The sequence below is a fragment of the Otolemur garnettii genome, unplaced genomic scaffold (genome assembly GCF_000181295.1).
Source record: "Otolemur garnettii isolate 467f Iridium unplaced genomic scaffold, OtoGar3 scaffold00126, whole genome shotgun sequence".
NCBI lineage: Eukaryota > Metazoa > Chordata > Mammalia > Primates > Galagidae > Otolemur > Otolemur garnettii.
The window spans coordinates 4218345-4243003 of record NW_003852521.1 but is presented as its reverse complement, the minus strand read 5'-3'; the positions used below and the strand labels follow the sequence as shown (position 1 = coordinate 4243003).

General features: G+C 42.4%; 1 protein-coding gene across 11 annotated transcripts in view; it reads right to left on the bottom strand.

Annotated features, from left to right (window-relative positions):
- Window positions 1–24659, bottom strand: part of SYNE1 (spectrin repeat containing nuclear envelope protein 1) — a 448631-nt gene that overhangs the window by 3093 nt on the left and 420879 nt on the right. For 6 of the 11 annotated variants that reach the window (XM_023517949.1, XM_023517950.1, XM_023517951.1 and 3 more), the window contains 11 exons: window positions 23221–23412; window positions 21629–21962; window positions 19410–19478; window positions 17546–17688; window positions 15763–15889; window positions 15012–15223; window positions 11751–11951; window positions 9771–9899; window positions 8275–8487; window positions 7142–7234; window positions 5683–5741 (listed from right to left, as the gene is read on the bottom strand). In XM_023517949.1, coding sequence (XP_023373717.1) covers window positions 5683–5741; window positions 7142–7234; window positions 8275–8487; window positions 9771–9899; window positions 11751–11951; window positions 15012–15223; window positions 15763–15889; window positions 17546–17688; window positions 19410–19478; window positions 21629–21962; window positions 23221–23412 — 1772 coding nt within the window. Of the gene's footprint in view, window positions 1–5682; window positions 5742–7141; window positions 7235–8274; window positions 8488–9770; window positions 9900–11750; window positions 11952–15011; window positions 15224–15762; window positions 15890–17545; window positions 17689–19409; window positions 19479–21628; window positions 21963–23220; window positions 23413–24659 lie in introns of those variants that run through there. The other 5 variants (XM_023517954.1, XM_003797870.3, XM_023517955.1 and 2 more) reach the window with 4 other exon arrangements.

Here is a 24659-nt window from a genome sequence, read left to right as displayed (position 1 = left end):
ACTCTACACATACTGTCAAGCACTTGCCAAATCCCACAATTAAAGGGAAATCTCTAGCAGGAATTCAGGTCTGCCCACCACCTTCTCTGCTATGCAGGTTGTTGTTTGGTGATATGAATGATGACCGTCTAGTTCCTGCTTATGTCACAGGTATTTCAATGTATAGAAGCAAAGAAGAGAATACTGGACTTGCCTCTTGAAATACGTGGAAGCCAGTGGTTTCTTCGTGTCTGAAAATAAATCCTTCTAGTCATAAAGGCTCCCAGTGTCACATGGATCATCAAATCAGGATATAGACAGGACATTTTGTTTTGAGGCAGTTATGTAATCATGGGCAAATAAATGTGGCCTTCAGTTTTCTCATTTGCAATGATGAAGAGTGCATTAATATCCTAAAATCATTTGGGCTTTGACAGTTTAAGATTCAATGGTTTGCCCTGAAGTGCCTTAAGAAGGACGGGACAGGTAATGACAACCTCTGGGTTGACTTTTTCTTTAACATATCCTTCCCTTGACTCAAAAATGTGTCCTGGAAAGCAACCTCCACCATCTGTAGCTGGACGCATCAGAGTAACAGAAGAGAGCTCCACATTTCCTCTTTATTAAAAATCTACTAATTTCCATTAGGCAATTAGCGATGGGCAGATTTATGCGTACAGTTGATAATGCAATCTGATGGAGTTGCATAGTCCCTCTTTGTCAATTATTACCTCCTTTGAGCAATGAGGTTAACTATCAAGATCAAAACAAGGGCTGCACAATGACTTGCTTACTCCTGAGAAAAACTGGAAAGGTCACCATTTTTGGAATATGGGCCCATATAGATTCTGTTGAAGGACAAGACATGGCACATTTAACAGCATCAGAGCCTTCCTTATTAACATTTAATTTGTGCATGACTTCTAATGTTGAAGAATGCCAACTTAGGGAGAAGTAATGGGCTCAGTGAGGGACAAAGGGAACACACTGTACTCAGTGGCTGTCCACACCATTGATTGCCCTTGACAATGTCCAGTCTATCTCCTGAGAGACATACCTACCCCCCCTTGGATAATTATCAGAGTTTCAACATGCCCAAAGTTGCCTCTTCTTCAGAATGAAACTCTCCTAGAGATTTTAGTACAAAATAGTTAATAATCATAGGGTAAAGTTCAGGATTTATCTACTGACCTAAAATCACCTGACTTTCAAGAGTCTTGGGAAATTTGGTAAGTGAAAAGACAGATAATTAGCAGAGTTTCAATATGCCCAAAGTTGCCTCTTCTTCAGGGCAAATCTCTTCTAGGGATTTTAGTATGAACTAGCTAATAATCTTAGGGTAAAGTTCAGTATTTATCTACTGACATAAAATTACTCTGAACTTTCAGAGTCTTGGGAAATTTGAGAAGTGAAACAACAGAGCACCAACAGGCTTGTACACTGGCCATGGGTCATTATTCACTGGCCTTGAGACGTACATCAGTTGCCAGTTTAGATTGTGTTTAAACAGAAAAAGCCAATTGTGTGAACTTACTTAAGGAACTTAACCAATGGAACTATAGTAGATAATTCTGTTCAGAAAAAGAAATGTGTTTAGTCTATATAAGTAAACATGGATTTATTTTTCTCACCCCCTTCACTTCTTCAAATTTCGGGGTAAATAATTGTGGGGGGAAGGAGGAGGATGGGGGAGGAAGTGGTTGCTAACAACTCACCCCACAAAGTAAAGCATTTGTGACAAAGAGTTGTGAGAAGTCTGAGCACCATGTACATGAAACAGGATTCACTTTGAAAATTTTACATAATCGAGGAAAATAAAATGAGTTAACTCTGTGCACGCTTCATTTCAAGCCAAATGAAAAGAAACTTTCAATTCATTTTGTTACTTGTTTGGCAGACACTGGTGGTCTGTAACAGGAATTTATCATGGCAGGAATGTCTTAAGGTTAATCTTGTTGTTCTAACACAAACTGTCTTTGAAACTCAGTGTTTCCTGGATATATGGTCCAGAAGACAAGCTTCTAGAATCAAGTTAGGACTCCAGTCTCCCTTCTTCTTAACCAAACATCCTAGTTGGTGCTAAGCTAAGTCAGACCTGTGGTGGCCTTTGCCTTAGAACTGTCACTTAAAGCATCCTACCCACTAGGACCCCTCTAGGAGAACGGTGCAGCTAACAAGGTAGGGTCCAGAGTCTGTGTGGTCTTGGTTCAAATCCTGAATCTTTATGTCTCTAATTCCCATTGTCCTTGTCCATAAGCTGGGGCATAGAGATATATTACAGGTTAAGTAAGGTAGCACATATACAACGCTCAGCATAATGCTTGGCAGACATTAAGTATTAACTAAATGCCAGCAATTTATTGTTATTATTGGTATAATTAGACCAAGGGTGTACTGACTCATACCTTGGATTCAGCCTTTTTCTCTCAGTAAAACATACCTGATTTATTCATTGTTCTTTCAAAAATGTGAAATGCCTGATTTTCCCCAAATGCCTGACTTGTTCCCCAGGGTAACACTGGGAAAGCCTACCTCTGAATAGCAAGGGGGAAGCCTGTGACAAGACTTACCCCACAGCCGTCCCTGGAGCATGGGCGCCAGCCTGCCTAAGAGGGAGACTGCTTTGTGCTGAGGCTCTTTGAACGCTTGGAAAAAATAGATCCCCAGAATCAGAAAAGACTTAAAAACACATTCCATAGGAAACTGAATAATGTTCATAGTAAGACCCCAATGTACATGAGAAGAGCTCACTACACTCACTTAAATGTACGTGACCACCTTGAACAAATATTAAAATGAAGTCTTTTTTTCTTCCCTCTCTGTGTTTTAGCCAGTCTTTTGCCACTTCTCATTCTGTCTTTGTTCTCCTTAAAAAAGGTGCCAGAGACCAAAGGTGCCAGGGTAATTTTGCATTTTACAGTGTTAAGCTTTAGAACAAAGTCATCAATTTACCCTGTCCAGACCATAGAGCAATTATTTCTCTGCTTTGCTGAAAATTGGAGTAAAATCTTCCTACTTGTCATCTTCAACTCAGCTGCAGTGGAGAGTTATTGGCAAGAGGGCTAGAACATTTTAAGTCAGATGTAGGGAAAAAAACAAACAAAAAAAAACCCTGCTGGTGGTACTTTGAAAGCATGCTACTAAAATATATTTAATCTCAAATAAAAATCATGAAGAATCAAGGTGGCGCCTGTGGCTCAAAAGAATAGGGCGCCGGCTCCATATGCCAGAGGTGGTGGGTTCAAACCCAGGCCCGGCCCAAAAAAAAAAAAAAAAAGTACAAAAATCATGAAGATAGTGATCATGAGTGTATGCACAGAATTTTAAGAAGTGCTAGGGCACTCCTTGTAATGATGTAGGGAATCTCTAGATTCTGAGCCCTTGCAGGTTTTATGATGGCAAGAATCATATTGTATTCATTTTGCAGGCTCAGGGCTGAAACATAGCAGGTGTTCAGTAGCTACTGGCATCACTCCATATGTCAGTTTAGAACATTATATGAGGATATAGAATCAATTCCATGAAATAAAACTGAAATATGTATCAGTTTAGTAAATTATGAAAATCTGCCTTTCAACAACAGAAAACTTGTAAGTATCCCCTCCCTTCAAACTAATACTCATTTTTTTCCAACTCAGCCTCTTTCTTTTCTCAGGAAGAATACATGGCTAACATTTTCCCATTGCAGACTGCTGGGGGCAACATTCCAAACCATTTGTGCTCCTGAAATTACCTTCCAAATTTGCTGGACCAGTGCAAGATCAAACACAAGATACCTCGAGTCTCAATGTAAAGGAACACCGTGGCAGCCTGGCTGGGGTGAAGTTCATTCCTCCCTCGCAGATTCCGCCTTTCATTGTCAGAGTTGGATGTGCCCCAAGCAGCAGTGCCAAGGAGCAAAGAAGCCTAAGAATGTTTCAGCCACAACCTGACTGCCCAGGTGTTTGAGGAAGTTTGCCATTCAGGTTAAGATTCTGTATATTCCCTTCATTCTAGAGTAGCAAAGAACGCTGTGCTGGATGCTCAGGAAAATGTTAATCAACGGTGCTGGACAGAGCAGAGCTGAAAGGTGCCTGGTGGGTGTCGCAGGAGAACATGGCTGTCCCAGCCGCAAAGCCCTGTTAGTGCAACATGGAAGCACTTGTTGCCCTGAGAAACAATGACCTCGATGTTTTCAAAAGATCTGGGTAGCTGCCCAAAATAACTGGGGGTGCAGATAGATGCAATATTTGGGAACTGAAAGGTGACTGGTATGGTTGCTACATGATAACATAAGAGCTTCTTCCTTTCTCATAGCCATGATTTGCATCAACCAAAGAATTGGTTGGTGTCTGGTATCCTCTAAGGAAACCTAGGGGAACGTTCTTCATGTCTATTCCCAGGACATCAGCAATTTTGGGGAAATGATGGCTTACAGAACACAGTGATCTATCTATAGTCCACTACTGTCTTTTCTCGCAGGGGCTGAGAAAACCCATCAGAGTACCTGGGGATGCCCATCATTTCAAAGCCTCTGTGAGCTTTTCTTGATATTTCATTATTGCTATTTTTGTTAAGGACAGAAAAAAAAAGTACAACATTGTCTTCGAACTAAACCAAAGGGAAGGAAAAAAAAAAAGGCAACATAGTGAAGGGAGGCTTAAAACCAGAAAGCATATTAAATTACATTCTGCAGTGCTTCGGCTGAGTGGGAAGGACCAAAAAAAAAAAGAGCCAGTCCCTTCAGCACACAGCTGGAAAACTCAAACTATTACTCAGGAGTTGTTTACGGCTCCACATTTCCTCATCCCCACCCTCCTTCCAGGAATTTAGATTCTTGCTCAGTGGTAATAAGTTTCCAGAGGGGCAAACTATTTTCACAGTGAACTGCTTGGGATTGGAAGGCAACAACAGCTCTGAGAACAGTATTTTCGTTTTTTAGAAAGTTGTCTGGGGAAACATGAACTGATTAGTGGGAGGGCGGAGGAGCACAGACACCACACCAACAACGAAGAAGGCAAAGCGCTACTAACTGAGGGCACGAGGGGCGGCTGTGAGTGGGCTGTGGGCGGTGGCGGGCAGGGCTGAAGGCTGCTTCCAGAGTGACAGCGCTTGCCAAGGGGCAGGGAAGTGAGTGGCTGAGTGTGCTGGCTGAGGGGGTGTTTGAGGATAAGCAGAAGAGAGGAGGTGCTTGGAAATTTTCAAGGAAGAACACCAAATTCGGACTTGCCATTTTGAGAATCCAAAACCCACAATCTGGATAAAACATGAAAGTAAAATAAAAAGCTGGGGGTGTTAGTCTATTTTATTCAGATTTGTGGGTTCTGCGAATGGTAAAATAATTCATTGATAGATTACCTGCCTTATTGTAAAATCTAGAAATAAAGAGGATGATAAAAGTCTGCCATGAGCCCAATGGGGCTGTGCCACCAGTTGTGCTGAATCTTTATTGATGTGGAGAGCACCATGTCATGAAAAGTACCCAATGGGTTATCTGGAGCTAAAGAAAATTTGGGTGGGATTCACATGTTTTATGCACTGAGATTTACTTCTACTGTCTGTTTAGAAACATCTTTTCCAATTTTTTAGGAAACAGTGTGGACCAAAATGAATAATTTCCCTACTACCCTGAGGCAGACCAGATACAGGCAGCCTGCAGCATGGACAATTTTCATCATCCTCTTGCAGTTCTAGAACAGTGTGGAAACCAGGAGAATGAGGTACCTGCTCTGTGGACTGCTGACAGAGGGTCCAGGCTGTGAGAGACTACACTTGCCTCGTGGCTGTTTGCAATGAACAGGGGGTAAAGAAAGAAGAATGTTCAGTCCAGGCAAATAAAGACAAGCTACTAATGAAAATCAAACTAAAAATGCAGCAAAGGAAAAACAAATCAAATGAAATGATCAGTACCCACGAATTAAGGAAACTGGCTTTTCTTTTGTTGAAGAAGTAAAATTTACATCTCTATGAATACTCATTGAAAAAAATATAAGTTGTGGTTCTGGGGTCCACACCATGGTGGGTCTATGTCCCCCCTACTTTTTATAGTAGAAATACATGTAATTTACACTGCTGAAGAATCTCTGTGTATTTACTTACAAGAAATATAAAATGTACTACTATGCTATATCGTATTATTTCCAAATACTTTACATACTTTTCCATCTTTTAGAACGCTGACACGGTATTAAAATTCTTGGTAGATAAAAATAACAATGGTCACATGAGATTCTCTTTTGTAGTGATGAAACTCAACCCGTAAAATATCCAAGCTCAAGGAAAACTAAAATTTGACTTGAAAAGCCAGTATTCCTTCACTAGGATCTATAGGAAACTAGTGAATGTAGTAAAAAACAATTCTAAAAAAGATAATACGTTTATCAGCAGAGAACGTGCTTACAACAAAATGCACAAAAGTAATCAGTCCTACAAACTAAGGAGAAATGGAATGAGTATAATCATAAAGCCAGACCAAAAAAAAAAAAAAACCCAAAAAAACAATAAAAGAACAAAAAAAGAAAAAACAAAAAACACAAGCTTCTAATTACACAGAGAAATCAAGGTATAGAGGGCAGCAGGGGTCAAATTTGTTTTCTGTTCCTCATGGTGTCCCAGTGAGGCACCCCCACCTCAGCAATGTGGGGAACTGAGCTGGGTCATCGCCATTTTAGGGGCAGCATTGCCAAAATCCCTCAGGAACACCACTCAGAAGCTTCTCTGCTTAAGAGTCAACAGAACCTCCACTTGTCTCATCCCCTCAAAGGTCTGGTGGATGCTGGTGGCTCTGCCCACCTCCGCAGAAGCACTGCGCTAAGTGGCAGCCTACCTTTGTCAGGTGGGCACAGAGGTGGCGGTTTGAAGGAAGGAGCTGCCAAAGGGGCAAATGAGCACCATCATAGAAATGGACCCTTGAGTAAGAAAAATAATTTTTCTCCCTGCATACCAGCCACCCATTAAGTCCCGATTCGTTTGAGAAACAGAACTTCTATTTTCCATTGCTGAGCAGATGCTAGCAGAGTGGGCAAGGCTGGGCAGGTGCACTGCCCTACATGACCACCCTCCTCTGGGGACGGCTGCTGGGAGGGAGGAAAGCCTGTGGGTGGACCTTGTGGTCAGTAGAGATACTGTCACTCTGCAGTGTCCCCTTCCCTGGGCCAAGTGAAAATGGCCAGTGCAAAGTTACCGTTTTCTGCCTGTTTGGGGTGCTTCTTCCCGATGCAGGGCTCACGGATCCCGAGGTGTCTAGCTCATCAGCAGAAGACCAGGAAGACAAATCCTACATGGGAGAAGATTCTTGTAACAACTCCCTGTCCCAGAGCCAAGGGGGCTCTGTAATGCCCAATGTATTTCCCATTCTACCCCCATCCAGCCCCATAGACCCACCACAAAAACCAAATCATTCCTTGGCAAAAATGGAATCAGATAACTTCAAGAAGAATGAGACCTAATTCTTCTAGGGTATTGGGATTTCCTGGCTGTAAGTTTGGCCCTTCTGGAAAATAAAACTATAGCTTTCGTATTGCTATGTTTCACTTACAGTGTTATTATTTCTTATCAACACAGAAGTAAACGAGTTGCCATGGGCTTGGAAGGGAGAAGAAGTTTGCCTGATAACTGCAGGTCATTCAAGTTGGAGAGAATCCAACTCATTTGACTGAGAAACTAAAGCTAGTCATCCAAAACTCTGCCTTTTAGCATTAGAGAAATTGTATTATTTCTGGAACTGCTGCTACCCAGGATTGACTGTTATATTCTTGTAGAAGGGCAAAGTGTACATTCACAACTGAATACATCAAGTGTTACTGAGTACTGCTGAACCCACAAAAGCCATTCTCAAAATTAACAATAATTATCATGATGCAGTAGATTTAAGAAAATATATGAAAACGTAAATGAATAGAGGATCATTTTTTATAAATTCATTACTCTATATGTAAGGCAAATTCCTGCCTTAGAGCTGCTGGATACAAAATTAATATGTAACAATTAGTTTGCTGTACATGGATGTGTAGCTGAAAGGGGTGAATTCTTAAATGAGTTGACTGAAATAAACCACCACAGTACTGGTGCTAATGGTAGTTTAGTAGTAACAATTATAAGAGATCTTCTAGAATTAACGGAATCAAAAGCAGAGCCCTACACTAAAATTTTATGAGTCTGCTTTTCTATTCTGAGACAGGACTACTTAGAGTGATGATTGAGAGGTGACACTATTCTGACAAGTACTGTATTCAAAGTCTTTCTAAAATGGATGAAGATGATACTTCTTTGGTCTCCTGTAGAACTGTGGCACCCTGATAGGTGTCGAGAGCTTACCTGCTGACTGCTTGACATGTCTAATAACTTCTCCAGTTCCTTGATATGACGACTGACCTCCTTCAACAGAAGCTTGAGCCGATTTCCAATAACATGGACTTTCTCTTTGGCTTCTAAACAGTCTGTGCCTTCAGCATTCACCAGAAGTTGACAAGACATATCTTGCAATGAGGTCACTTTGAGCTGGGACTCCAACAGTTCACGCCTTATTTGCTATGTATATAATAAGAAATATTTTTCTAAGAATGTTGAGTAATTGGTAAAAATTCCAAAAGTGCGGAGTGCCATCACTGTAACTTAGTGGGCAGTTAGAACACCTGAGCATTTGCGTGTGGAGCTCACACACTGAGCAGCCATGGCCAACGTTCTAATCCTGGCTTTGTCAAAAATATTCTGTAAGACCCCTGACCCTCTCTGATTTCAGTTTTCTTAATTGATGCTTGGTCCATAGAAAGTATTAGAAGGTTCACTTGGTTAATGTATATTAAAGTACTTGAAAAATAGAGCATTGTATGAGATATAAAATATCTTTTAAACAGAAAAGGAAAGCACGAAAATCTAAATATAGCAAAACTCAAGCCTGTATGAGCACTCTCTGAAAGCTTCAGGGTGGTCCATCACTCACGACTTAATGCCAGAGGTCACTGTCAGGGAGACATGCAGTTGCACAGCGATTTCCTCAGGTTTCTAAGACCCTTCTGGTTTTGAGTTAAAAGGTACCAATTCTGCAGCTTAGATTAGTGAGTATTAAATGCTAAGACATTTAAAAAAAACACAAAAAGCTACAAAATAGCATAGCATTTTCTCCTAATGGAACTCAAATAAGCTTCCTTATCTTCTATAAAATCATTTAAATTTACTGTCCATTGTCCAAAGATGCTTGTATAACAGTCTACACAGTAAATTTCCTTTTGAATTTAGTGCTAGGAAAAGTTTCTCCCTCCTTGAGAACTGGTATGTTCTCTGTTTGTCAGATAAGGGAAATAAGCTAACTTACTATGTTGATTTTTTTTTTTTTTTTTTTTTTTGGTCATAGCTTTTGGAAAACTTGACACTAAGGTTCATGTTTAATCTGGTATAATTAATTCCTCTTAAAAGTTCTTAATTGTCTGTATTTCTAATAGTTTTACTGTCCTTTTACTATAACCCTTCAAATATACTTTGGGAACATAGATGTAACATATAAAGTACAAATTAAAAATAAGTATAGTTCATCGAAAAGCTGCCTTAATAAACACAAGGTAATTAAGATTAGGGACATGTGAGAGTTTTTACAACTGAGCAATGACTTTAAAACCAGATTTGAAAGCTAGCAGATGTCATTTTTGCATGAGTGTTTGCTTCACAAAGACCAGAAAGCTTAAGGAACGTTTAAAAATGTAAAATAGAGACTAACACAAAAGGTAAAGAAAGATTGCCATCTACATTTGTTCTATGTAAATGAAATGCACCCCTGCTAAGGGTGACTGGAGGCTGCCAGAGTTCACACATCTTACTATAAGCTGTTTGTGATGGTCCTGAAGAATCTCTGCATCAAGGTTGGGATCAACAGGGACGATTTCGTTTTTCCTCCTGTCGATGTTCTCCAGCATGAGAAGCAAACCATGACTCATTTCGTGGAAATCCTACAAAAAAAAATAGGGAGTTTAAAACAGCTGCGGGTAATATATTTCCCTTCCCCTCACAGCTCAAATTTCTAATCTTTCAAATCACTACCATTTGCCAATATACAGTTTTTTAAATTTCGGAGTATTAGGGGGCACACGTGTTCTGTTTACATACTTTGCTTTTGTACAGAATGAGTCAAAGTTGTAAGTGTTCCCTTCCCCCGGATACTGTGTACTGTACCCAGCAGATGTGAATTTCCCCAGCCCCTCCACCCTTTTCCAGTCAGCTTGACTTTCACCGAGATTCACTTCCATCTTACGTATTGGTTGGTCAATTAGTTCCCATCTGTACTTAACTAATTGTTAAGTACATGTGTGTGTTTCTACATTTTTGTGATGTTTCACTTAGAAGAATGGTTTCCAGTTCCACCCAGGTTGTCACAGAAGACACTAGATTACCACCTTTATATATGTATATATACATATATATATATATCTGAGTAGCACTCCGTGACATGCATATACTACATTTTATCAGTCCATTCATGTACGGTGGACACTTGGGTTGTTTCTACATCTTTGCCATAGTGAACTGTGTGGCTATAAACATTTGACGGCAGGTGTCCTTTTATAAAATGACCATTTTTCTTTTGGGTATATATACATTGATTTCAAGGTCACTTCTTCCTTTTTTGAGGAAGGCAATGGTGCTGTTATAATGACCTGATCATGAATTTACATTCTTACCAAAAGCATCTAATTTACTACTTGGGGGGAAATTCAGACATTGAATTATTGTCAAAATATTTTATTTCTGAAAAAAGAGTTGTTATACAGTTTAGAAGGAGGCAAATCTGCTCCCCTCTCTTCTCTGTGTATTCAAATCTTTTCATCTTTTAGGTCCAATCCTATATCCACTTCGTTCACTCATTCATTCATTCATTCATTCAACATGAATTTACTAAAGATGTGCTTTGAGTAAGGCACTCTATTAGGAGTGTAGAGGTGAAACAGTTTCTAGGGTACCTGCTTTCAAGGAGCTGTTACTCTCAGGGCATATATAAATCTGAAGAGCAGCCTTTAAATCCTTCAAGATTTTCCCATGATGCCTAGAATATGACCCAAACTCCCCTGTAATCAGGTCCCTGACCACCTCTGCCATCTTTCCCATTGCTCCCTGCCTTGCTAACTCTGCTCTGGTCACACTGGCCTCTTTTCTCTTCTTAAAGACACTAAGCCTTTTCCTGCTTCTGGGACATCTCATTTGTTGTATCTCCTTCATAGCGACATCCTTTCAGAGTCAGCTTCAAGACCCACAGAACTCCCTGACTCCCCTCCCAAAGTGGCCTTCTTCATGGATGACTCTTATCATCCCTGTCTGTAAGCTCCATGGTCAACTATGCACTTGCAATTTATTGGTCTTGCCATCCCCAACAACAAAAGTATTTTGACAGTAGGCTATGCTCTAGCCACAGGCTCAGCGCTGTAGCTGCCCTACAGTAGACACTCAGCAAATAATTATGGTGTAAACTGATTAATAAATATTTGGAATGCTTACTTTAATGTTCAAGAAATGCCTGCCTGTATCCCCAGTAACTGTTTGCTGAATGACTGAAATAAATGTCAGGACTGAGATACACTTAGAGGAATATGGAGGTTTTGTACCCTGATCACATGCACAATTTCTTCAGAGAAATGAAAAGTTTGGGCAAAAAGTTATCTCACTCAGATACTGACTCTGGGGATAAAATGACTCTCACTCAGATACTGACTCTGGGATAAAACGTAGTATCTGCATTCCTCAAGACTCCACTAAGCTGTGTGTGTCTGTGTGGTTCTGAGTCACCGCCAGCCCACCCCTCCACAGACCTGGCACTGCATCAGTGCATCCTGCAGCAGGTCCCGCCACGCCTCCAGCAGGCAGCACACCCGGTCCCAGCGCCCGTTCATCTGGGACAAGCGATCCTGCAGCTCCCGGCTGCCCTCACTGTCAGCCTGCGTGAACTCGGAGCTGCAGAGGTTGATGGAGAGGATGATGGCTTTGCGGTGATCCACAGCTTTCTGGAGCTCCTGGAAAGAATAAAAAAAAAAGAGCAATCAAACAAGCACAATAATGACAAAAGCACATTTTTGAAACAGAGTTTCAAAAGAGTTAAACAGAGTTTAAAAAATATTTCTTGGTCAAACTTTTCCATTCACTGAAAGAGAACAGAGGACTGATCAGTCTTCAGAAAACATGCTTATGTTTTTTTTTTTTTTTTTATGGTTTTTTTGGCTGGGCTTGGGTTTGAACCCACCACCTCTGGCATAGGGGGCTGGAGCCTTACTCCTCTGAGCCACAGGTGCCACCAGCATGCTTATGTTTAACAGACAACTGATCAGTCTTCAGAAAGCAGGCTTACGTTTGCCTTCCATCACTGCCTGTCTATACTTGGCCAACTGGGCCCAAAGGAGAAATAAACATGTCGTCATAACATAAATAAGTAGTTTAAATCCTTTAAATTTTTCACACATTTGAAAAGATCCATTAATTTAAACTGTCCTTAGGCTCAGTGCCTATAGTTCAGCAGCTAGGGTGCCAGCTACATACACCGGAGCTGGAGGGTTCAAACCCAGCCCGGGCCTGCCAAACAACAATGACAACTACAGCCAAAAAATAAATAAATAAATAAATAAATAAAGCTGTCCTTAGCAGGATGGTTAGGTAAGAGATGGAGGGCGCATACCACTGAGAACTACGCGGCAGGTGGAAGAAATGGACAAACGCTTGATGACATGGATGGATCTAGAGAAAACACGGTGTCACCTGAAGAGTCAGAAGGGGAATGGTGTGTGGTGCACAGGAGCACCCACACGTGCAGATGCACATCCTCATTTTTATAGAATACACATCACCCATGAATGCCTCTTTACCATTCCAGAGTGATTGTCATGGGTTTGAGGAATGGCATTCGAAAACCAGCAGGAGGTGAGGGGAAAGGATGAGGAAAGTGAAGGGGAGTCTTTAAGGAAACAAAGATGACCCTGTGTAATGAACTAAGTAATGTCACTGGTGCAACCCCTTGCATGGAGGTCCAGCCTCCATCAAACAAAACAAAAACCCGGCTTTGACAGTTTTGATTAACAAGATACCTGCACTTCCCCTCCCAGTGTCACAATCTCAGTTCAGTGGACCAATTGGCACTCAGTGGTGAGCCAGCTAAGAAAGCAGATTCCAGGGCCCTGGGTTCCAGATGTTCTGAACCCTCAGAACACACCCTATGCCACTGGCCACATTTTTGTGATGGTAAACAGAATGAAGAGGGTATTCCATGAGCTGACCAGTTTAATTTGATTTCACCAAAAAAGCAAGCAACTGATTTTTGACTCTGTGCATTTCCAGAAAAACCCAGAACTCATTTCCAAGAACTTGAGCACATGATTCAATATTAAGATGGAAAATCTGGGTCCTGTTTAAACATCCCCAGATCCAGTTAGGGTGAGCCATCCTAGAAATCACATCTACGCAGGCTTCGTTTTCTTATAATTTCTCAGTAGTCCTGTAATGTTCCCAACTTGTTGTAATTTTTCACTTTTTAATGGGTTCTTAACATGCTGTGTTATAGGCCCAACCACAGAGACGTCATAAGATCAAGAGATATTGTGCAAAATTCTTGGTCATTCCACAGATTTATTCCCAGGAAGGGCCAGGAAGGGATGCAGAGGAAGGTAGCTTTTGCTTATTTTGCTGACTTTCAAGGTCATAGTTGACCTTGCCCTGATCTTGCGGAGCCCTGCCTAGCATTTGCTTCGTCAGTTTTTAAGGAATTGGGTTAGAATGCAGTGCTGCCTTCTTAGAGGAATTTAGGAACTCTAAGGGAAACTGCGTTTCATAACGCAGACACTGTAAACTGCACCTCCCATCCAGGGGTAACTTTATCCTGGAACGTGCAGGGCAGCTGCACAGGCCTTCCAGAAAGATGCCACTTTTGGAGCATCTACGGGAAAGATTCATTTCCATGTTTGAAAATTTAAAAGAACGCAGACACAAAAAGCAAGCCACAAAAACATCAAACCAAAATAAATAGTATATACCAAACCATAGAAACAGAAAAGCAGCACACACTTAATCCCCAGCCCCGAGGAGGAGCCCATTTTAATGTTCTCCTGACAATGACACAGGTCCTGAGGGGTTTGAAAAAGAGACTGAGCCCTCACACCATGGGATGCTTACCACAGCCTCCATATTCTAATGCATTTTAGTAGCTGGCTTAAGCAGGATTTTTAAGGCCTAGGGCTGGAATACACCCCCTCAGGCCAAAACAAAATCAAATGTAAATGTCAGATGTTCCACCATAATGGTGGTGTTTCACCATAATTATTCTACAGTGTTGTTGTGCTCTGTTTATTAAAGGAAAAATTGCTTCTTGACAGATGCAGTGACTCACTGGCACTCTGGGAAGCTGAGGTGGGAGGATCACTTGAGGTCAGGAGTTTGAGACCAGCCTAAACAAGAACCAGACTCCATCTGTGCTAAAAATAGAAAAATTAGCTGGGGATCAGGGCGGGCACCTCTAAACCCAGCTACTTGGGAGGCTGAGGCAGGAGGATTGCTTAAATTCAGGAGTTTGAAGTTGCTGTGAGTTAGGCTGAGGCCCTGGCACTATAGCTCTGATAACACAGTGAGCTCTATCTCAAAAAAAAAAAAAAAAAAAAAATTGCTTTCCACACTACTGTAATCAATTTTGGGAGTTTCACTATTTCAAATGATTTCATTAGGTCTCCCCAAATTCATGCAGATACACTCTCAGAAAAGAGTTCCCTCTGGCTTTAGATACAGACTTTTAGGACCCAGGTTAGAGCTGTGTGCCCCTTACAAAGAGTTTAAGTAGGTCCCAGAGGTGACTGGATGTTTCACAAAACTTTAATGGTTAGGTGATTATTTACAGGTAGCTAGTTCTACAATGTGGTCTGCCTTCCTGCCCTGTAGGGAACACTGGGTGTGGGGAGGCTGGGGCCAGAGGGAATCGTGCTCAGTTTTGTTATGGGCCTTCCCTGCTGCTGAGTAAAAGGGCTAGAGCTAGAGGCTCCTTCTGAAGAGGCGTCCACAGGTGGCTTACTGTCTGTCCCGGGCAAGGCCAGGGGCAGTACCTTGAGCTTCTTGATTTGGAGCTCAATGGCCTGGATGTCGGTGCTGAGCTCCAGGCGCCGGAGCCGTTCCAGCTCCTCCTCCGTGTCCCCCAGCCAGGCCCAGATGCTGTTGAGGTCAGAGTTGAACTGCTGCCACTTCTGGAGGTTCTGCTTCATCCTCAGCTCCTTGCTCAGCGCCTGGGCCTGGATAAGCTCCCACCGGTCAATCACACCTGCCGGGACATGCACAGAAGGGTGATGGCATTTTCTCCCCAGATGAAGCTTTGAAAATCCTTTCAGTATACTGTGGGGGCTAACTTTGAACAGTAACGAAGAGAAAAGTAATTCTACCATGCATTTCTGGCTGTTGTCATCTGGAAATAACACTTACATGAGTGTAAGGACTGTGTTTTTCCTACTTACATTTCTAATGATAATGGACTAAAAAAATTCGCTATAGAACACTGGGAAGAGCTGTGCGCAGTCAGAAGTGGACATGTGCAGGGGGCTGTCATTTGGTTCTAGGTTTCTCTCTGCAATAGGCCCTAGGTCACACACATATAGAAGGCCTGACTACATACAGCAGGGACAGTGTATGGAACAAGTGAAATACCAAGGACGGTCCTCTTTACCTCCCTCTCCTGCAGGGGGAGTCATGGTAACTCGGAGAGAACTCTCAGGACAGAACAGTGCAGGACGCTAACCAGCCTAGTGGAACTTGACCGTGAGGAGGTGCTTCTGGGTCTCCGTTTCACCCGTGCCAGGCACTCACCAGCTGTTTGCATCTCGGTGCTGTGGAGGTTAACAAAGCCGGGAAGGCTCTCTTCCTCCTCCTTCAGCTTGTGCTCCAATCTCCTCACCGAGTCTATACTGCCACTGCATTCCCCGAGGAGTTTCATCTGTTACACACAAGACACAGGCCGGGTCACCAGCACCTTTCTGAGTGCCAGAGCTTCTGGGGAAACTATCTTTGTGGCTCCCCAACAAGACAGGCGGCTGTTTTACTTTTCTGGGCCACTTGACTAAAAATAAGCCAAGTTCAAAATATGCTTTTCAAACAGGTGAAACATTCATGTATACAAAAAAACGATGACTTAAAACATTCCTTGCATGCCTCATTTTGCAGGAGAGGTCCTCTAAATTTCCTTTGAATTCATGAATCAAACCAGATTGAACCGATCTGGGACTTAAAACCCAGCCCTTAGACGGCAATGCAGTAGATGCTTTTCTGGCCAGTTGCTCTCTCTTTCTCTTTCTTAAACAGAAATGTGGGAAGGATGAGTATTACCACAATTCTCATGGGAACATTTTTGCATTAAATAATTCAAATACTTAAAAATAGAAAGCAATATCAAAGCCAGCTGTTGTCCGAGAAAACTTAAGCAATATTTAATAGGTATCAAGGGACTAAATTCTAAAATCAAAGAGAAAGTTTCCAAAGCCATTTTTAATATCATGCACAGTAGCCAAAAAATTAAAACAGCAAATCATTTCAAGGTACTTTTGCTGTATGAACTTTCTAGCTCGAAGGCGGCAAAGCCATTAACAAATTGCAATGCTATTAAGTCACTTTGATTACTTTTGATTGAGGTTAAGTGTAATCCTAGTGATGTCAGCACGATCAACATAAAATTATATTATGTGCATATACTCTTAAAAAGAGGCTTCATTATAATAGAAGTTGGTACAATAGGCCAAACTGGGCAGGAAACAAACTCAGGACTGATTTCTCTTCTGTAATTCTGAGGATAAGGACATTGACATATATGGTTAGAACAGTTCTCTGGCTTCAAAAAGTAGTATGTATGAGTTGTAATTAAACTTCAGGAAATTAATTTTACTAAGCAGTCTTTCGGATATGAAAAAGACTGAAACAGGGAAGAGATGCACTTTAAAATTCACTTCCTTAAGTATGTATAGCAAAACTGGTAGCTTTTGGAAAAAAATTATTTGGTCAATAACTTGGGCGAGTAATGTTATGATAGACCTTACGATCCGCAGCCTTCAGCTGCATAAATAGAATAGACTTGGTGATACACACGTTGCCTTGCTAGCTTTTCCCCAAATCACTTTTGTTAGTCAGTTTTGTTTTCTCCAGCATGAGTGAACTAAGAACAGAAGATAAAAACATTCCCAAAGTCATTAAACGAATCAATAAACCCGGGAAAAGAACTTTAGAAAACCACATGTTAGTAATCTATTAGCTCAAATCTGCTGCTCCAAGGATAACAGTGCCCAAAATTATTCATTGAATTTGGAAAAGTACCTAATGACTTTTGAGAGCCAAAACTTTTTTTTTTCTTTTAATTAAAAGGATATCCCTCAGTGCTCAGTGTGAAGGAACAGGCTGACCACTGCAACAGGTTTGTAGATCTAAAAACAGCCCAGTTCTACTCAAAAGGTAACTTAGTAACTGGTTTTTGTTTTGCACATCCATGTTCACTAGTTCAAAGGCAGAGACTTCATAAAGACCTCTTGCTGCAGACAGACCGTTCCTTGTCACAGAACTGTGGTTTCCAGGGACAGGTCGGGAGCAGGATGGTCAGGATACTCACGTAACCTTTGTAGCTGGCGTCTAGCTCTGGCCCCGTGGGAGTTTTGCTCCGGATGATATTTTCGGTTTGCTGCATGTGGAATCGGCTGTCATCCAAGGCTTTGCCCAGTTGTCGGATCTGTGACTCTAAGGCGCTGTGGTCCCCTGCAGTGTCAACCATAACAATCTTTACCAGACATTCTGCTTGGCTTATTTTCAAGCTGGATATTCAAGGAAAGGTTTCAGAAGTGATCTGAGGTACAGCAGTGTAGAAATGGCGTGTGTGGGTATAATTATAAAGCCAGTTTAGTACTATCATGCTGCTGGATTAGACATTTAAATGGCCAAGCTGATGAATGTGCTCGGTTAAGAGCCTGAGCAGATAGGGCGTTTCAAAGAGGCTCTTACAATCACTTCTGAACAACCTCCGCATCCATCTGCTGTCTCTTTCAGGGGATCCACTGATAATCTGAATGTTGTCAACTGTGCAAGCCCTTCCTAAAAATCGGCAGCGGTGGCTACCGCATCCCAGTAAGGAGGAGGCAGTTACTGCCCAGGCTCTTTCTGCAGTCACTTAGCCAGCGGAGGGAGAAACACCCTCTGATCTCTCTCTGTGACGGTGCCACTGACAGCCCCACCACCTGCTGCATCATTCACTTAAGGCATGAATTCAAGTTACCCGAGAAAAGAGTAGCTTGGAATAGATACTTATGGAGGTATCGCAGTAGCAATGACTTGCTTTTATCTAAAATCAGAAATAACACTGGAAGAATGCTAAGATTTCAGCATGTCTATCCAGGCAGGCTCTTACCCATAGCCTAGAATTCCTGGCTCATTCTCTCAGAGTAGTAATATGTCCTTGCAAAATTATAGAGTGTGTGTGTATGTACGTATTAAAGTGTTTGAACTGAACGTTGATCAGAGTGGGGCTAGCATAGGGTGAAAGCAGAACAAATATTAGTAAGCTTTATTACACTTCTTTATTTTGAAAAGAAGCCTTTGAAATATACGTAGGACAGGTCTCTCACTAGGAATCACTCAGAAAGCCATACTACTTTTCTTCACACTACTTTTTTCTTCTGTCCTTTCCCTTCTCTTCAAAAACTGAGCTGTGAACTAGTAACTCCATGATTCCATATCCCATCACTGTGTCCCAACTCTACCCTCCCCCCACTTTTTCCCAAATCACTGACCCTGAGCTAAAATTGCTTAGTGTGACCCAAAGCAAAACTGCTTCTGTTTTTCTTTCTTTAATTTTTCTTGTTTCAGGAATAGTTCGGGCCTTAAAGGGAAACCTAGGGCTCAAGATACGTGGGCTACATTTTTCATTTCAGATTATTTTATGAGATAAGACTTCTTAAATTAAAACTGTATGTATTTTTAGAGCTGAAATCTGGTCTCACCCCTTGCCTTACATGGGCTCCCTGAGATGAGGAGGATGAAGCAGTGGGTGTGCTTAAGCTCACTCACACAGGCTAGTGGACTTGGGGCCAGGACCTGCACCCTGATTCCCCAGCCAGAGGTAGGTCTGCAACCCAGCAAAGTTGGTGCTACCATAGCCAGGGGGACCACTAGCATACAGAGAGGCTGAGGACTGGGGTCTCCCTCCTATATTCTGCTGTTAGTGGGCCTCAGAGGTCCATCTCACTGAGACTATTACCATTTTACAAGTTGGAAAGTTATTTCGCTTGACTTGACTAGTGAAATCTTTTCTTGGTGTTGATCAACTGTTTTTTCTAGTCCACCAGTAAGAGAGGAAGGTTGTGCCTGAACATGCTTGAGCCACAAAGCTGTGAGAGATACAGCAGGTGTGCTAAGAGAGGAGGCTTGTTACAGGGGACGGAGGGAGGGAAGAAGGGAGGCCTGCTCCAGCTTTTCACGCCTACCAGTGGTATTTTTGATCGCATTTTCTGTGAGTTTTATATAGGCCTCGGGGCTTTCAGGGATCGTTACATCTGCAAAAAGAGCACAGTCTAAGTGGACAGCTAAGTTCTGGAAACCCTGATTCCCTTGAGGCAGGAAAATAACTTTCCTAGGGAAAAAAGGAAGTTAGTTATTCTAGCCCCACAGCTCTGGAGCACACAGAGGGAGGAGTGTGGGTCTGCTCGCCACAGGTTTCCTGAAGAGAATAATAATAAGCACTCATGGTCACTGAGAGTGTTTTACGAGCCAGGCCTTAGGATAATCACTCATCTACCCTTACAGAAACCCTTCAGGGTTCCTGGGTGTGTTATTCCTATTTTTTTTTGTTTATAAGAAAACTGGGGTCCAGGGGAATTAAGTTACTTATCCAAGTTTAAACAGCCAGTTAAGTGGCAGAACTGAGAGTTCAGTCCCATTGGCCCTTTGAGCAGCCCTGTCCCATATCTTTCTATGTGAACCACATATGTAATTTTAAAGATTTACAGACACATTAGAAAAGCGGCAAGAAACCAATAAAATTAATTTTAACACCATACGTTCCTAAACTGATAACGTATCTCCTAGTCAAAACATGTAAGCAACACAAATGTTAATATTTTCTGTTTTCCTCTGGGCTAAGTCTTTGAAATGTGTGTATTCCTGTATGTGCATTTTCCACACACAGCCCGCCTCCATTTGCACAGTCACATTTCAGTGCCGACCGCCCCTTGTAGCCAGTGGTTACGTACTGAACGGTGCTGGCCCAGATGCCACATGGCTGACTAACAGGCTCTACTGTAATGAAAACACAGAAATGAGGGCCAGCATTTTATTTTTAGAACAGCGTCCTCTCTTGGGAGTCCAGATGTGACCCTAGATGTCCTCTGCGAGAATGCATGAGATGCATTTACAAGGGCCGCAAATCAGCCTCTGACTATTTATTTTGACTCACTTCCCTTGGTCCTCGTTCTCGGCTACCCCTGGTCTCTCTGTGCTGCTTGGTTTTGGTCCTTCCTGGTCCCCTTTCTACACTTCTCCTGTGGCATTTCCTCCACTTGCTCCAGGACAGTTACCATTTACACGTGGGGCCTGGTGCTGGACCATGTGGGTAATGACCTGAGGCCCAGTGCTGAACCGAATGCATCTCCTGCTGGACTCCTGTGTGTGGGTATTCTGCAGGGATCTCAAAGTCAGGATCAGCAAACAAACTCCTCCCCTCCCCTGACTCCCAGCCCTGCCTCCCTCGGCCAACTGTATTACACTGTGTCCTCCTTCTGTGGTCCTTGGGCCCAGAACCTTCTGCACCTTTCACCAAGATGCCCAAGCCAGGAAATCACCTCCATCCCAATTCAGTGAATCATTAGCTACAGTTTTCTCCTGAGTTCTCACATCTCTTTCATTCTTTCTATTCCCTACACTGCTTCCTTAGTTGAGGCCTCTATCCTACCTCTCTGTCTTGGATTATCAAACATTTCATTTAGACTCCATCCCCCCAATATGCTCTCCTCCCTGAACATGAAAACACACATCCAATCTCATCACCTCCCTGCCTGGATCCTGCCGCAGCTCCCTCCCTGTGCCTTCACAGTAAAAGCTAAACTCTGTGATGAACAGGCTGCTTTATGACAAGGTCCTTGTCTGTCTTTCCAGTCTCTACTGTCTACTCTAAGACACCCAATCGACAGTGTGGTCCTTGTGGACGAACTTTAGATGACCAAAAGCAGGGAGACTAATCACAACACAGGGAGGTCCTCCCCCTTCCTCCTTAGAACATTGCCGTGTCCACTTGCCTGACCACAATTCATCCTTCTGGTTTCTCTTTGCTGAAGCCTCCCCTGAGCTCCAGGCTAGTGGCACCTGTGCTTCTCTGCCCCACACGTGCACTGCTACCCTGGCACCAGATGGTTCACACAGTCTCTTCTAATTTCCTCACCTGGGCTGTGAGCCCTTTGAGAAGAGGAACAGCACATCTCTAGTACTTGGCAAAGATCTCGTCATCTAGTACTCTAAGTATCTCTGGAATAAATGGGGAACAGTTGGCCACGCCAACTTTTGCACTTGACAACACATTTATATCCAGGTGTACACTTAGGTACAATTTCCCTGAATGGGAGAAGGAAGCTGATTCTCTGATTGCTGACATGACCCCAGGGCAATATTAATTCCCTTGTTTTCTCATTTTGGCAGGGCTCCAGCTTCCTACCTGCTAAGCCAACAGCACCCCTGAGGTAGAAATCTTTGTCCTCCTGACCCTCTTCATCCTCAGAGGGGAGGGTCCTGGACACTGCAGACTCCAGGTCCCGACTGAGGTCATAGTCGTGATCCCACTCCAGGGGGATGGAGTCCACACTGGCCGGGGTGTCTCGCCCGGACCGCTCACTCCGCAGGGGCTGGGCAAGTGACAGGGAGGGGTTAGAGGAAGGCTGCGGGGACAGCATGCTGTCTGCAGAGCGGTCGTGCCAGTGCAAGTCCGAGAGAGCTGCGGAGTCTTCCAGATCCAGCTCCCTGTCCGAGAGGTCGTGCTCATCATCTGGGAGCTGGAAGGCAAGTCAAACCCAGCCTATTACTGCAGTGGCTCCACCTCTCAGCAAAGGTTAGTGTCCGAGCTTACCTGGACCACTTGCTTGCTTACCTGGACCACTTCAGTGTGGGGACAACTCTGAACTTTCTATGAGTAAGTCAGAACCTTTTAAAAATGTCTTATAAATTCATCTATGTAAAAGCCTGTTTCATTACTGGTAAAATAGGAATAATACTAAAACCAACTTCAAAAAATAAATTTAAGATTAAGCAACAATGTAAGAAAGACAACTTAGTACTGTGCCTGCACACAAGAGCTGCAGGACGGCTCATGTCAGGAGCTTGGGAATTACTGATAGAACCGTTGCTTGTCCTTTTACTTTTATATTGAGTTACAATATATTGGATCATGGAAGATTCCAAATTTTCTAATAATATCTCTTCAGATGAGATGTGATCATGGTAGTGAGCAGGAAAATAGAAGACAAAAATTCACCTAAACCTGGCCAGCCAGTGGCTCACACCTGAAATCTCAGCACTCTGGGAGGCTGAGGGAGGAGGATCTCTGGAGCTCAGGAGTTCAAGACAAGTCTGAGCAAAAATAAAAAAACAACCCTATCTCTACTAAAAACAGAAAAATTAGACAGGTGCCTCTAGTCCCAGCTACTTGGGAGGCTGAGGTGGGAGGATCGCTTGAGTCCAGGAATTTGAGGTTGTTGTGAGCTAGGCTGAGATTATGGCCTGGGCAACAGAGGGAGACTCTATCTTAAAAAAAAGAAAGGAAAAAAAAAAAAAGAAATTCGCCCAAACCTAACCTCACCAATTGAGCAATTATTATATTGCTCTTCACTTTCATCTCTTTATTTCTTCTAAAATTTCTTTATTTTCCATAAAAGAAATAGGCCAAATACTCTTCTAAACTCTCTATATATTAATTCATCTAATGCTTAAAACAACCCTTTCTACAAGGTAGTTACTGTTATTAAGCCAGTTTACAGTGGAGGAAACTGAGGCAAGAAAGGTGAAGTAACTTGCCCAAGGTCACAGAGCCAACACACAGCCAAAGCCGGGACTGGAACCCAGGCCCTCTGGCAGCAAAGTCTGGGCTCTTACCCACTATACCAGCGGTTCTCAACCTGTGGGTCATGACTCCCTGGTAACAGTGAAAATACATCGCGGCACTAGGAGTTGAGAACCACTGCACTACACAATGCTACCTAATTCCACACAGTTAATCCTCTTTAAAGACAAGGAAAACAAATCACTGTTACACACGGGCAGGCGGATCAGTTTCTTGTGGTATCTCTCCACGCGCCCGAAGACCTCCTGGCAGTAGCGGCGGAGCTCGTCCAGTTCCTCCTCGATCACCGCCGCGTCCAGGGGCTCGCTCTTCTCTATCAGCTGCTCTCCCTGGGCGATTATCTGCTCGATCTTATTGTGGTTCAGAGAAATCTCCTGCTGGAAGGCCTAGAGAGGACAAACCTCACGTGACTCGTGATTCCTTTTTTCATTGCTCACATTGATGTAAAATAACCACAATATACCTATTTTTCATTACATTAAAAACACCACGAAGGGAATATTTAATTCACCATATACAGTGACAAGGCAAGAGGTTATTACCTCTCAGTAATAAAAAATGTTAAGTCAGAACAGGAATTGCATGAACCTTTGGCTAATTTACCACTATAGAGGGGGAGGGGGAGGATAATAGGAAAAAATATTCAGACCCATCGTAAGTTGCAGCCCTGGTTATGGCCGATGAAAGCAAAGGCAATCAATACATTGGCACTGAAATACATTTAACATTTTAAAGAACTATTCCAAACCTTTTAACATTAGCTAATGCTGCCAGATCACACTCCACGCATGACTGACAGAAGTTATCCAAATGATGGTGCCACAAATTCTTCTCAGATGATTGTTTTGTTGTTTCGGGATCTAAGCAAGGTATAATTATAACCATTTGAAAAACAAGGGATTCGGGGAGGATTATTTCAACTCATTCTGTATGTTTCAAAAAAGTTAAACCACCGGGAATAAGTTTCAGATGATAAATGTTAATTCAAGACAAGGATAAACTCTTAAGCAATCTAAATTATCTTATAAAGAAAGCCCTCCAGGGGAGGAAGGAGGGTGTAGTAAGTTCCATGATTCTGCCAGAGTCCATAAGGCAAAGACTGAACTACCACTTGGCAAAATCCTACTGAAGGGTTTAAATATTGATTTGCCTGTGAGAGGTCTGGAGAGTGGGAGCCGGGGGCGGGGAGGTGTTGACACAATACCAGCGTTTACTGTCTTAGAATTTCTTCCCTCTTGAGCATCTATGATTAAGGGCAAGTTCCTCATTGTACTATAATAACCAAGAGGTTACGGGAACTCCAATCATTTTAAAAATCCCATCAATTGTGGTATGAAGATTTCATAAGCTGCCTTGCAAATTAATAAGCTGTTAAACACTCTCCTTTTTAGGAAATCCACATATCTACTGTAAATCTTTTTCTATTCAAATTTCTAGCTAGCCACTGAATTTGAATTATATAGTGAAAAATATAAAATGTATTTAAGATTAATCTGGCAACTAAGAATATCTCAGCAAAAGATATTGCCTTGGAACATGGAGGTTGAACAAACTATTTAAAGCTGCTATGTATTATTCATTAAAAAAACAAATAAAGCCAAACACAACAGTAACAAAAGAAGATCCTTAACAC